This window comes from Canis lupus, chromosome 34, assembly GCF_003254725.2.
Source record: "Canis lupus dingo isolate Sandy chromosome 34, ASM325472v2, whole genome shotgun sequence".
In the NCBI taxonomy this organism is placed as follows: Eukaryota; Metazoa; Chordata; class Mammalia; order Carnivora; family Canidae; genus Canis; species Canis lupus.
In genome coordinates this window covers 19,695,051-19,709,840 of record NC_064276.1, presented here as the reverse complement: position 1 = coordinate 19,709,840, position 14,790 = coordinate 19,695,051, and the positions used below count along the sequence as shown (strand labels likewise).

Here is a 14,790-nt window from a genome sequence, read left to right as displayed (position 1 = left end):
TCTTCCCATTCCCTCCTCCTTAGTGTGCGGTCAGCCCTCCCGCTCTCTGCCAAACCTGGTCAAGAGAATCATCGGGGGCCGGAATGCTGAGCCCGGCCTCTTTCCATGGCAGGCCCTGATAGTGGTGGAGGACACCTCGAGGGTGCCAAATGACAAGTGGTTTGGGAGTGGGGCCCTGCTCTCTGAGTCCTGGATCCTCACAGCAGCCCACGTGCTGCGCTCCCAGCGAAGAGACAACACAGTGACACCGGTTTCCAAGGAGCATGTCACCGTCTACCTGGGCCTGCATGATGTGCGGGACAAATCGGGGGCTGTCAACAGCTCAGCTGCACAAGTGGTGCTCCACCCTGACTTCAATATCCAGAACTACAACCATGACATAGCTCTGGTGCAGCTACGGGAGCCTGTGCCCCTTGGACCCCACGTCATGCCCATTTGCCTGCCAAGTCCTGAGCCTGAAGGCCCAGAGCCCCATATGCTGGGCTTGGTAGCTGGCTGGGGTATCTCCAATCCCAATGTGACAGTGGACGAAATCATCAGCAGTGGCACACGGACCTTGTCAGATGTCCTGCAGTATGTCAAGTTACCTGTGGTACCATATGCTGAATGTAAAACCAGCTACGAGTCCCGGTCAGGGAACTACAGCGTCACAGAGAACATGTTCTGTGCTGGCTACTACGAGGGCGGCAAGGACACGTGCCTCGGAGATAGCGGTGGGGCCTTTGTCATTCTGGATGACTTGAGCCAGCGCTGGGTGGCCCAAGGCCTGGTGTCCTGGGGGGGCCCTGAAGAATGTGGCAGCAAGCAGGTCTATGGGGTCTACACAAAGGTCTCCAACTATGTGGACTGGCTGTGGGAACAGATGGGCTCCCCACAAGGTCTGGGGGACCTCCAAGTGGAACGGTGAGCCAACTAACTTCTTCAGGGCCTACCTGCCCTCCCCTAGCCTGAGTGAGGCTATACACACACTTCCAATGGCACACTCCATGTTACTTACCAGACCAAATGGAATGGAACACACTGTTCCCATCCTCACTAGACAGCCCCTAGGGCTCTGAGAGGCAGCAGTGTGGTACGGGGAAAGGCTGCACGCAAGAGGCCTAAGTCCATGGCCCTGAGCAAGCCCCTTCCCCTCTATAGGCCTCACTCTCCCCAGCAGTACAATGAGGGGGCTAGACCTCTGGCCAATCCCAGCACTCCTCTCCAGGAGTGCTTGACCTTGGTGGCCTTATGCACTCCTACTCACTTATCAAACCTTTCCGTCCCACTGTTAGTGTGCCGTACATGGACCTGATTGTTAGACAATCTTTCCTTATGTTGAGCTGAACACTGAGTCCATATATTTTCCCAGATTGGCCCTTGGCACAGACAAGTCTAGTCCCTTCTTGGGGGAAAGTGCTTAGGCTTTAGGAGACAGGGATCAGACCCCCAAAACCTGGGATCTAGTCTCCTAGTGGAATGTCTTGGGATACTTTTGGATTTCTACCAAAATACCTTGGATTTCTCTCCCAAAAGCTTCTTGTAGTCCAAGCCTCATCCCTGTGTTCTCTAGTAAAGGAAATCTCTCTATTAAAGGAAAAAGAGAAAGCTGGGAAGGTTTATGGTGACTAGGGGGAAGAGACTATCAGTGGGAGGTTCCTCATCCCTGATAAATTCCTATTGTCAATTTTGAACACATCATTTAGACTCATATATCACTCTCCAATACCAGCTGACAACATGGGTGTCTACACCTGCCACTCCAGACAAGTAGGAAGCAAGCTTCCAACTTTGAAGTGTATCATCTGAAAAGACAACCTGAACCCCAGCCTCAGACACAGAGACTCAACTGGATCCTTGAAAAAAGAGAAGGCCCACACCATGCCCCACTGTGTTTCTAGGCAGGAAAATGGAAGAAGGAGTGGGTTCAAGACATTGGAAGTAACCTGACCCAGCATACTTGTAGTCTGAGCTCTTCAGAGAACCCACCCGGCATGGATGTTCAGAGTGACCCACTCCTCATGATTCCAGAAGTGAGAAAAGGGAAACAGAGACTTGCCCATGAAAGGCAATGAAAAGAGACACAGCCCAGAGTGCTGGGTTCCAGCCTCAGCTCTGCCCCGAGCTGGCTTTATAACCTCTCACAAATCACACTCCCTTTGTGTAGGCCTGTTTCCCCATCTCTAAAAAGAAGACATTAGATCTCCTTCAGGGTCCTTCTATCTCTAGCATTCAGTCTTCTGATTGCCAGCAGCCTCTCTCTAGCCCTCACAGGCTGATTGTGTTCCTCCTCCCCAGAGCTTGCTCTTCTGGGGACTCTCCATCAGAGAAAGGCAGCCCCTGAGAGGGATTCCAAGAGAATGATTGGAAAGTGTCCACTTTTCGGTTCATGAAAGCACACTCCTTTGTCTATGAACAGTGCATGTAGAGGATACTGTATTTTGCATACTTTATATCATAAGCTTCACTACTCTGCAAGGCGCGTCTATGCTCTGTTTCTCTTGTCAGGGATCTAAAGTGGAAATAAACTCTCTGTGGATAGCCAATAGACTCCATTCTGGGGTTTGATTGTTGTTGGTGCTTGTTTATTTTGACTTTTGAAAAAAAAAAGATTTTATTTATTCATTCATGAGAGACACAGATAAAGAGGCAGAGACACAGACAGAGGAGAAGCAGGTTCCACGCAGGGAGCCCAGTGTAGGACTCGATCCCGGGACTCCAGGACCATGCCCTGGGCCGAAGGCAGGTGCCAAACCGCTGAGCCACCCAGGGATCACTATTTTGACTTTTTGAAGAGAAACTGGCCCCTTGTTAAGCTACTATCTCTCCCATTACAGAAAAGTCACAAATGTTGTCATCTGGGCATCATCCAAGAAAGGGTAATGAGGAATGGAGTCTATTATGGACATGTGTCCCCCTAAGCTACATGCACCTTACTGAAGTGCCTGCCATTTCAGCCAAGTCCTTGACTTCAAAGAGCCCAAACAAGCATGCAAGGCAGTGTCCCATGCATTTAGGTCTCACACAGGTGAAAGCAGTGAAGTGTCATAAGAGGAGTAGAGGTTGTGGCAGCGCAGGGGCTTAAAGGTGAGAGAGAGGCACAGGACTGAAGGGGATCTCAAGAGCTTTGCAGAGAGGCTGCAGAGAATGTACCAGGAGACAGGAGAGAAGCCAGGGTGGATGAATCAAGCAGGGAAGCGTGCATAAGTGGAGCAGGAGCAGTGGAGAATCGGGGCGAATGGAAAGAGTCTTGAAGGCCATACTATGTTCATGCTCTGTCCTGTAACCAGTGATTCTCTAATTGGGAGTATATCACAATCCCCTGGAATGTTCATTAGAAATGCAGATTCCTGGGTCTCATCCACAGGGAATTCTGAATGGGCAGACCTGAAGATGGGCAGCAGGATGTGAGAAGTGGGGGAAAGCTGCTGCAGGCACTCTGGAGAGATGATGAGAACCCACCAGACTTAGGGCTAAGGGGGAGTGGGCACAGGGGGAGTTTAAAACATCCAAGTAGTGCATTCAGCAGAGCTTGGTGTATAGACATCATATGAAAGGGTGCAGGTGTGGGGAGGCGAGGGGAGCTGGTGGTGCACAGCTAATCTGTTAGTGAGGCCTCTCCATGGATGTACTCGTGGTTTACCTTTGTTTGGGGTTTGTATTATCATTGAAACATCATGTTTTTTACACTATTGAAAACTAAAAGAATCCCAAATTATGCTTGACATAAAACGTCAGCTGGTCTTGAGGATTAGCCTGTCTTATGTCTTGAGTTCTACTATGTTTCAGATTTTTCCTTTCTAGATATTAGGATTTTGTGTAAAGATGTATGGAGACACTGAGGTATCATGAGGCTACATGGCTACATGGAAAGCACCCTATGACATGGGATGGAGGAAATATATTACTCTCTGCTTCTCTGGTGATTTTTTTACCAGCTTAGAGGCTGATTGAATATGGAGGTTGAAGGAAACAGAGGCAACAGGGATGCAATCTATGTGGGCATTCTCAGACATCTGGAATGTCAGAGGGGAGAAGGTCATGAGCAATCCAGGGGGAGATGTAAGGAAGGAATAAGCAAGAAGGGAATCGCTCAGAGGACAGGGAAGTTCAGAGACATGGATTTGAAATCAGGGTATGCTAGAGGTGGTAGGGTGGCACAGGAGAAGACTGGTAGTATCTACCAAAAGTGTGCAGAAGAGAAGGCCAAGTACTGTTCAAGGGTATTTCAGCATGGAAGGCATGGAGAGAAGAGAAACCCCAGGAAGGAGACCAAAAAGAAAGGTCAGAAACACAGGAAGAGAAGTGCTCAGAAGCCAAGGAGGGAGCATCAGGAGGGCTTAAGTAGTCAAGAGTGCCAATGCCTGGACACTCTGAAGAATAGTCCTCTGTCAGGACATTCCCCAGGGACAAGAATCCAGCCTCTACTGTCAACTCTGAGAGGATCCAGGAAGCAGGCCGCCTGCTGTGTTTAAAGTCTCCAGCTCTCCCTCCCTCTCTTCTCCTCCTCCTCCTCTCCCTCCTCCTCCTTCTTTCTTCTTCCCTCCTCTTCTTCCCCCCTTCCCCTCCTCTTCCCTTTCTTCCCCCTCCTCTTCCCCCTTCTTCTTTCTTCTCCCCTCCTCCCTCTCCTCCTCTCACTCTTTCTCCCACTTTCTTCTCTCTCTTCCCTCTCTCCCTCCCTCTCTCCTTTCCCCACTTTGTCTCCAGACTTCTCCTAGGTTTTGTCTCTCTCCTGAAGCAGGAAACTATCCTTACATCCTCCTTTCTCTATGACTTAATATAAAAATCATGTGATTATATGCTTAGTTCTCTGGGTTTTGGCTCCTTGAAACATACAAATCTTTTACCACAATCCCTGACTCTTCAAAAAAAAAAAATGTGCACTTCCAACTTTGGTTTCTGCTTTGCTCTTTCAAAACTTAAATTTGCATCCAGCCTCACCTAAAACAATGGATACTCCAGCTTTAATAATAGGGAGCCAGAGGGCAAGGGGAAATTCCTGGAGATGAAGAATACATGAGAGAAAATCTCAAATAGTATCTTCCTACACATGTAAATATCACTGTTGATGTCCCACGTATGGGCCCAGAGCCATTCTACCTCCATCTATGATTGTGGATCTATTAAATACCCAAATAGCTACTTTATTTCCAAGTGTGTGCAGAGCCGGCACTTCCTTCTTCCAAATCCACTTCCAAAGGAGAGGGAAGGATGTGGAGATTGAGTGTCAACTCCTCTTTCCAGAAGCTTGGCTATGGAAGGGAGGAGAGGGAGAGACTACAGAATGGATGAGAAGCCAGAAAAGTGGAAGCATGGCATTTAGGGTAAGAAGACTTGGCTATGTTTTAAAGGTGTAGGCAAAGGAGAGATTCAAGATACTGCAGAGGGGTGAGAATCCCCCAAGCCAGGTCCCCAGGAATGTGAAACTGAGGAGATCCAGAGTCCAGAATTACTTCTGAAGAGAAAAAAGTTTACAGAGGGGGCAGATGGAGAGAGGATGCTTGAGGGAGTTCCAATCCAGTGGGCTCTGAGATTCTACTGAGAATGGGTACAGGACACTAGCAGGCAGTGGCCAAGGGCATGTAGAATGAAGCTACTAGGAGATGCTAAAGATGCATCCTTGCCCTACTCAGCAGCTTGGTGATAGCTACAAAGAAAGCAGATGGCTACCTGGATCCAGCTTAGGGTATGAGTGCTCTGGGAAGTCACATAGGTAAGAGTTAGTGGTCCTGGCCAGGGTAAGAAAAGCTCAGAAGTCAGGAGGCCTAGAATTAAAGCCTCACCACTAACTCATACGGTAACTTTTGGCAAGTTAATCCTTTCATAGGGCCTCAGTTTCCTTAGCTGTACAATGAGAGGGATGAACTAGATGGTCTCCAAAGGCTGTTCAGCTATAAGGTGCTGTGTGTCAGTGGAAACAAGATGGAGCAGGAAGACACTTGTAGGGGTCTTCAACCCCCCAAGACCCTGAAGAAGGACTTCTCTGTGGGTAGAGCATGAAAATTCTTTATTAGTCAGGACTTTTTCATTCATATGAAAGAAACCCAATACAAACAGCTTACGGAAGGGAGAGAGAGAGAGGATTATAGGCTCACATAGCTGAAAAGCCCATATCACAAGGCTTCAGGATGGTTAGATCAAGGAGTTCAAATATCAGGATACAATCTCCCTCTTGCTTCACTCTTCATCACCGAGACCCACTTTTTTCAACTAGTAGCATCATTCTCAGAAGACTCCCCATGAAGTGATCATTGACAGATCTTGGCTTATCGTCACCAGTTTAGCAACCCAAACAGAGAAACACTTTCTCTTTTCTAATATGTTTAGCAAAGCTCCCAAGGCAGACCTTCAGTGGGCTGCCTGGGGTTACATTCCCATCTCTGAGCAATTGTTGTCCCCAAGGATGAGGATTTAATTTATCAGGTCTCAGTCACTTTCCTACCTCTAGAATCAGAGGTAAGATCATTCCACCTCAGGACATAAGGACTAAGAATGGAGGAAGAGTGGATCCCAGAAAAAAATTGGGGTGCTGTTACTTAAAAGAGCAATGAATGCTGAGAAGAAATCAAAAATAATAGATGTTTCTAAGAGAGGGTACTGAGCTGGTAGCTCTGGCAAAGAGCAAGACAAACCAGAGTGTGATCTGTCCCTCCGTCCTTTGACTGCAGTGTGTGGGGTCCCCAAGTTCTCTCGGAAGCTGATGGCCAGGATCTTCAATGGACGCCCAGTCCAGAAAGGAACCACCCCCTGGATTGCCATGCTGTCATACCCAAATGAGCAGCCCTTCTGTGGGGGTTCCCTTCTAGGTAAGGAGATATGGAAAGGATGGGGAACCCAGGATTAGCGGGCAGGGTGAAAGCCAAAGAATACAACCATCTTCTTTGAGACTGACCAAGATTTCTTCATCCAGAATCACTCTCCACACTAGTAGTGAGATCCAGAAGGACAGTGTGGTAGGAAGAGCCCTTACGTGGAGCTAGAAGACATGTGTTTCTGCTCTAGTTGCTCCTTCATCAACAAACATGTATGAAATCCTGGTCAGTCTCGGGCACTGGGAAGGACTAAGTTGAGGAATTAGACCCTGAAACATTGATTACAAGGCACTTACATGAGGCTCAAAGTCAAGGTGTACCAAGGCTGTGGGACCAGAGAGAACCAGAAAACTCACCCTGGAGAAGTCAGGGAAGAGACACTTATAAAAGCCCTGAATAACCATCTAAGGAATTTAAATCTATCCTGAAGGCTGCTGCAGATCTATAAGGATGTTCTCCCCAGGGGCAACAACAGGTTCCAAAGAGAGTAAATCCTAAAGCCAGGATTTCAGTGAGGTGGCTATTGCAATTGTGGAGAGGGAAGTCATTAACCTCAGAATAAGGACAGGGGACAAGGGATGGCAGTAAGGTAGATTCAAAAGCATTAGGAAATAAGATTGTCAGCATTTTGCAATGGAGAGAGTGTGGGTGGGAGTGGGAGCGAGGGTGGGAAAGAAATGGCTGATGGCTCTTCCTGCCACAGTTTGGCCCTGATGATCAAAGGGCCATCCAAGTTCTGACATCATAGGAAAAATTAATAGCAACCTAGAGCCCCTGGACAGTTCTTGGTCTCATTTCATCACAGAGGAAGAAGGCCACATGCATCCACATCTGTCTGGGCAGCCCCCAGACTGCCAGCCTCACCTCTCACTGACTGCCCTCCCCAGCAGTGGAGTCAGGTGAGGACAGCCCCAAGCTAGATCAGTGCTTTTCAAACTTCAATGTGAATAGGGATTACTTGAGGGTCTTGTTAAAATCGTCAGATTTTACTACTGAATACAGATTCTATTTCGGTAGATCTGAGGTAGAGCCTGAGACTCTGCATTTCTAAAAAGTTCCCAAATGAGGCTGCTCCTGCTGGCCCAGGGACTACAAGTCCTGAAGGGTGGCCAGTAAGCCCAAGGTTTTCTGTGGACCCACGTTGGGCTGTCTGGAGCTCCCCAAGCCCACAGGTTTAAGGGAGCCCTAAAACCCTGTTTAAGATGTTCAGTCTTGGCCTCTTGGTTAGAATAGGCAGATGAAATCACAGATTTAACTCCTCACCTTCAGATTAGGGTCATATGAGTGTCTGATGTGGGGCTCTGAAATGCAATGGAAAGGAATACTGTGCAGTAGTCTGAAGCAATGGGAGGCGGGACAGGGCAATGCACAGCAGTTCATATGTTTAATTCTGTTCTCAGGCTCTAGCTGGATCGTGACTGCAGCTCACTGCCTCCACCAGTCACTCGATTCAGAATACCCAGCCCTACATGACTCAGACCTGCTCAGACCTTCTGACTTCAAAGTCATCATGGGTGAGAGAGGGGCAGCCTGAAGTCAGTAGTGATTCTGGGCATGAGGTGTGTCCACTCACTCGTTTATCAGGGCAGGACCCTTGGGATGAAGAATGAACCGGAGTTGAGGGGCCTGAGTCCAAGCCCAAGGCTATGATTTTCAGGCAGCAAGACCACGAGCAAGTCACTGAAGTCTAGGCTTCCGTTTCTATAATAGTAAAATAAAAGCCCAGTCTAGATAATTCTAAAGACACATCAGACCTCTATGAATCCATGGTTTCAAGTAAGTCATCCCCAGACAATCCAAGCTTACCTTCTCTTTTATGAAATCTAGACCATCAGCTAATTCAGTTTGATTCAGCATGTACCTTTGGTTCGGCCTACTGACACTAGGCCAGGATCTAAGAACATACTATAATTAAGACCTAGTCCCTGTCCCCAAGGAACTTACAGCTTAATAAAGGAATAAAATATGATCACAGAGACCTCTAGGATTATCAGATAGGAAGCAGTAAGTTCTATAGGAGAGGAACAGATAAGGTGCCATTGGGAATTCACAAGAAAGAGACTTCTAACTGAAGAATCTGACTCAGGAATCAGAAAGGTTTCGTGGAGGAGGGAACACATGACCCAGGCACTGAAATGTGATGATATGGTTTGAACACATGGCAATGAGCATCAGAATGAGTATTATAAGGCAATGGGATCAGCTCAAGAAGAAAGACAGAGGTGGGAACCCATGGGAATACTTGGGGAAGGGCACGTAGGGTGGGATGGTTAGGAAAAGGGGAGCGAGGGGAAGCAAAGGGACAAGGCTGAAAACAGCCTGGATGGGACAAGGGGCAATAGGGAACAAGGGGTGATCTCACCTTCCGTGCCTGCATTATCCCCATGCCTCATATGCCTTCTCTTACCCAGGCAAGCATTGGAGGCGCCGGTCAGATGGGAATGAACAGCATCTCAGGGTCAAACGCATCTTCCTCCATCCTCTGTATGACCCCAACACATTTGAGAATGACGTGGCTCTGGTGGAGCTGTTGGAGAGCCCGGTGCTGAATGACTTTGTGATGCCCATCTGTCTGCCTGAGGAGCCCCCAGAGGAAGGTACTCTGCCCCACCCGCCCTCATCCCACGTCTGCAGAGCAGCAGGTGCCTCCACAGGGACTTCTCCAGCACTGGTGAGGCTCTGGTGCCAACTGAGCCAGCTGACAGTGTCTGCGTGATCCCGCAGCTGCCTCCCCTCAAAGAGCTAGGTCAGAACTAGTTAAAGGCAGTGCACAGTAGAGATGAGGCTTGGTCAGTGCTGTCAATACTGAATGAGTCAGGGTCCAGATGAGAAAACAGAGACTAGACTAGTTATTGCAAGAGAGAGAATTTAATACAGGGCATTGGAGGACTAGGGCGATAAAGGGGATGCTAACATAATGCATAGCACCCGCAGGAAAGAACCACCTCTCCTGGAGCTAGGGGGACACAGGGGAAGAGGATGGAGTCACAGAATCTAGAAATTAGAAAAGGGACTCAGAAGCCTGCAGAGGGGCCCCATGCTAATATGCTGGGGGAATAGCTGGGACTCGGCCCCAGGGCTACGGCAATGCCAAAAGGAACAGCAAACCTTCCTGGAAACGCCTCCTATTTTGGGGACCCCCCCTCCCTGATGAAGCAGAACTGCTACTGCAGAGTCTCGTCTGCAGCATCACAAAGCAGAGCAAAAGAGTACGTTTGGAGATGAGGGACAATAGCTAAATCACCAGCACAGGTTCAAAACCCCATGAACTGCCACTTCCCAATTGGGTGATGTGGAGGCAGTGTTCAAACCTCAAGTCCTTTACCTGTACACTGAGGATAACACCCCATAGGGTGGCTGTGATATTTAAGTAAAATAATACACTCAAATATATCAGCTTCCTTTTCATCTTGTTCTAAATTCAGTGGTGCTGTGTTGGAGCTAACCTTCTTGTGTTCAAACAAGTTACAAAAAATGGCTCAATAGAACCAAGCCAATAAGAAAGGCAAAGGTATGGTTCTAATTTATCAGGTGCTATGTGCCCACCATATGCCAGTTGTTGCTCTACTTTCATTAATTTATTTACTATGTATAAAAGCCTTGTGAAAAACGATACTGTAGTCCCATTTTCCAGATCAGAAAACTGAGGCCTAGCAACATGAAGCGACTTACCCAAGATACAACTTGGAAGAAGCATAGCTGGGGCTAGAAGCCAGGTTTACCTACTTTAACATTCAATGCTGTTTTCAATAGCCAGACTCTTTTTCCCATGAAGAAATTATTGCTCTATCAGTGCTCAACCCAATTCCACATTGTCCCAACAGTTGCCAACTTCACAGACTTCTAGGATATCTAAAAGGATATCTTCTTTAGCTGGAAGAAGGTTTTAGAGAATATCAAATCCAGCCTCTTCTTTTCTGTTTCATGGACAGGGAAGCAAAGGCTCAGCAAAGGAGGCAGGAGTGGGGCCTCACCAAAGCAGCACAGCACATTGTGAACTAAGCTGAACCTTTACATTTTTCACAATTACTAACTGGGCACCTCCTATGTGCCAGCACTACCAGTAGGCGCGGGGATACAGCAGTGGTGGGATAGCTGAGACTCCTCCCTTCGTGGAGCCTAGGTTCTGTGCTGGAGGGGAGTGCGAGGTAACGGACAACAAATCAACCTAGAAACAAAAGTCCAAACCTCTGTTGCAGGTAAGGTCCAGCCCAGCGGTCCTCCTCCCACCATGCTGCCTTTCTCTCAGTGGAGGGGTGAGATTTCGTCCTTCCTTCACAGGCAGAGAGTGATGGAGCAAGATGCAACCCTCTGAAAACCCCACAGATGGCCACTCTTCTCTCACTGTGTCTTCTTTCCTCCAGGGGCCATTGTCATCGTCAGTGGCTGGGGGAAGCAGTTCTTGCAAAGGTTCCCAGAGACCCTGATGGAGGTGAAGTTCAATTTATGTCCTATAGAGAGTGATGTGTCTGCCCTGCATCCACCCTCTTGCTCCATGTTGCTTCTCAGGGATTCAGAGTCTTGGGCATGGGGGGTGGGTGAAAGAGAGACACCAGGGGCCCCATCTCACCTCCAAAGATCACTGGGACTTTGAATCCCAACAAGCTTGGTCTGCTCAACATGGGGCTCTATCTCTAAACATTGTCCAATGTTTCTATAGTATATTAAAGGCTCAGGTGATGGAAATTCTTCCAAAAAACAGCAGGCTTGGCTGCCCCAGAAGGTGATCCATCTGTATACCAGAAGGATTCACATACTGGAGTAACCAAGAATGAGCTAAAGAATGGCCTCCTGAGAGCTACAGTTCTCGCAGTAACGAACTTGATGGTTGCACTTACAAGTTCACATTTACATCATTTCATAAAGGAATACTGCACTAGAAGTAAGGAGCCGTGGCTCCAAGTACTGGCTCCTACAAACTTGCTGGGTGATCTTAAGTCCTTTGTCTCTCTAGAGCCTTGTATAGTATCTCAAGCTGCAAAGTTAGGGGTGATGCTAGCTAGGTGTCCCCCAAGAGCTGCCTGGCTCTGACATGACTGGGGTTGGTAACTTCACAGCTAATTTCTGCATCCTTCAACATGTTATTTTCACATACTTTAAAATTTGGGATTTGTGACAACCATTCACCCCTCCCTTCATTAGCTCCCAGGTATTTACTTGGTGCCTTCCATGTACCAGACCTTGCGCTAGCCACTAGGTATCTAGGTATGCTGGGAGAGGGGGTGACACACTGGGTCCCCGGCCTCCTTGTGCTGCTAGTCAAGTGAGAAGGACAAAAGGAGTCAGCAACATGATAAATGTGATGAGGAAGAAGTGCGGGAAGCTCCAAAATATATAACAGGAAATCCAACCTCGTCTTCGGGTCCAGAAGGACTCCCCAAAGGAAATGACACTTGATCAGTTCCTGAACGATAAACAGAGGTGAAGCCGGCACTTGGTGGTTTGCTGAGGATATGTGCTCATGACCACCCTGCCCTGACTCTCTCCTCCCACCTATCTGGGAAGGCCGTGGTCCAGGAGGGACCTAAAGGGTGAGATTCAACAGAAGCTAAACTTTTGGGGCATGTGATTCATTCAGTTCTTGGTTTGGGTAAATGAGACTCATGTGTTTCCCCATTTTGTTCCAGACTTTTACTCCGACATTTATCCCCAGGCCCCAAGAGCAATAATAATCACAATGTCTTTATATATAAAAAATATATATATTTTTTCCCTGAGTATTGACTATATTCCAAGCTATGTAAGTAGAAGTGTCTAAAAGCTCATACTATAGTGAGGGAGAAAGTAAGTAAATGCCTGCTGTAAGGTGAGCAGAGTAACCCCTACGGCACTTAACATTTCTACAGCGCTGGTAGTTCACAAAGCATCTCTCAGTCATCTCCCCTGTACCATTGCATGTGTTTAGTATGTCAAATATTGTGACTTCCATTCTTCAGATGAGGAAGCAGTCTCAGAGGTCTAAAAGGCAGTAATTACACTAAGTGCCACAGGTCCTGCAACCAGCATTTGTAGGAATGTGGGGAAAGAAGACTGACCATAGGTTTTGTATACATTTCCACATTTGAAATCATGAATGTGCTTGGCAAATACTACCTCCATTCTACAAATGAGAACAGAGGCCCAGAGAAGGCAAAAAACCTACTCAAGGTCACACCGCAAGTTCATAACCGAGACTGTAGCCCACTATGGATCTCCTGACTCTTTAGTGTTTCTTCACCTGTACCATAGGGTACTTTCTGAGACCAGGTCTAAGGAGCCAGTTCTAGGGGTGTCAGAGCAGAGGGACTCCTCAGCCAGGGGTGGAGATAAATGGTAACCTTATGTTCCAGATCGAAATCCCAATTGTGGACCACCACACCTGCCAAGAGGCCTATGCCCCTCTGAGGAAGAAAGTGACCAGGGACATGATCTGTGCTGGAGAGAAGGAAGGTAAGTCAAGAAAGAAGGTACCTGGGTGGCTCAATGGCTGAGCATCTGCCTTTGGCTCAGGGCATGATCCCGGGGTCCTAGGATGGAGTCCCACATCACGCTCCATGCAGGGAGCTTGCTTCTCACTTTGCCTGTGTCTTCCCACCACCCCCCCACCCCCCACCACCCCACCCTCTGTCTCTCATGAATAAATAAGTAAATAAAATTTTTTTAAAAAGAGAGAGAAAGGCGTACAACAGGGCACCACTGGCAAGCAATGGAAAGGCTGGAGACCCTCCAGTCTGGAGGGCTGAATGAAGGAGGAGTCAGAGGAGAGGAAGGAGGAAGGTCAGAGAGGAAGGATTCCACCGGGAATTCCCCTGCATCAGAGAAAGGAGCGCTAAGGAATTCCCATCATTCCCTTCTCCAAGCCCGAGTTTTTCCCTCTGGAAGAAAAGTCCCGAACCTGCCCGCACTTTATGAAATTGCTGAGCTCTGAGGAGGCTGGACCGAACCACTCTCAGCCCAGGTTTGGGACACATGGTCTATTGCTCCCCCTCGCGTCCGATTCTCTGAACTACAAGTCAGGTGTAGGGAAAAGGAGGTTCCTTTGGATTTGGGGCTAAGAAAGGGAAAATTTAACCCGCATCTCCTTTTCGTCTAGGGGGGAAGGATGCCTGTGCCGGTGACTCTGGAGGCCCCATGGTGACCCTGGACAGGGAGAGAGGCCAATGGTACCTGGTGGGCACAGTGTCCTGGGGCGAGGACTGTGGAAAGAAGGACCGCTATGGGGTATATTCCTACATCTACCACAATAAGGACTGGATCCAGAGGGTCACCAGGATGAGGAACTGAATTCAATTCCCCACCCCTCACACCATCATCCATGGTCAATCAGCAGCACAGGATAATTCTCTGATGCAGGCCATCCCTCACCCTGACCCACTTCATTTAGCCCATCTTCACTGGCCGATAAGGGGGGCATCTCAGCCCACCCAGTAGCTGAGTGATCAGCACGTAAGGCTGAATCCAGGCCCAGTGACTTACTAGCTTTGCATCACTGGGCAAGTGACTTTACCTCTGAACCCCTTTCTTCCTCCATATTATGGAAATGGCATATCTTACCTACCTCGTAAACGTCTGATGAGGATCAAATTAATTAATATATACATGGTACTTACCACAGTACAGACATAACCTAATGCTCAATAAACATGACTTAGCAAAATGTCATTGTGTTTACAAGGCAGACGAAGTTCTTACAAATTCCACTGGGTCTTAGGGCTGATCAGTATGCACCCTTCCCCTCAACCTTGACCATCTCCTTCATCTGCCTGCAAATATCCTATGCTTCTTTGCCATCATGCACTTTTTTTTTTCCTGTCCCAATCCCCATTCTCATAAAAAAGCAGAGACAAAATTCTTTGTCCTAGAGCATGTGCCATAGCAACATGCTTATGAATGTGAGCTGGACACCAAACTGTGAGAGTATCTGAGAGAAGCAGGATGAGAATGAGGGAGGGACCAGGAACAGTGGCTAGGAAGTCAGATGCCAGGTTCTAGAACTAGCTCTGCTCTCAGCTCCCATGTG

General features: G+C 48.0%; 1 protein-coding gene across 6 annotated transcripts in view; it reads left to right on the top strand.

The window, feature by feature from the left end:
* The window catches only part of MASP1 (MBL associated serine protease 1), a 59,180-nt gene extending 44,753 nt beyond the window's left edge, over positions 1-14,427 (top strand). For 2 of the 6 annotated variants that reach the window (XM_049105745.1, XM_049105746.1), the window contains 3 exons: positions 24-903; positions 6,648-6,785; positions 8,192-8,305. In XM_049105745.1, the coding sequence (XP_048961702.1) occupies positions 24-903; positions 6,648-6,756 (989 nt within the window). In that variant the 3' untranslated portion in view covers positions 6,757-6,785; positions 8,192-8,305. Of the gene's footprint in view, positions 1-23; positions 2,530-6,647; positions 6,786-8,191; positions 8,306-9,202; positions 9,389-11,155; positions 11,224-13,120; positions 13,221-13,863 lie in introns of those variants that run through there. The other 4 variants (XM_025451282.3, XM_025451281.3, XM_025451278.3 and 1 more) reach the window with 4 other exon arrangements.
* The last annotated feature ends 363 nt before the right edge of the window (positions 14,428-14,790 follow it).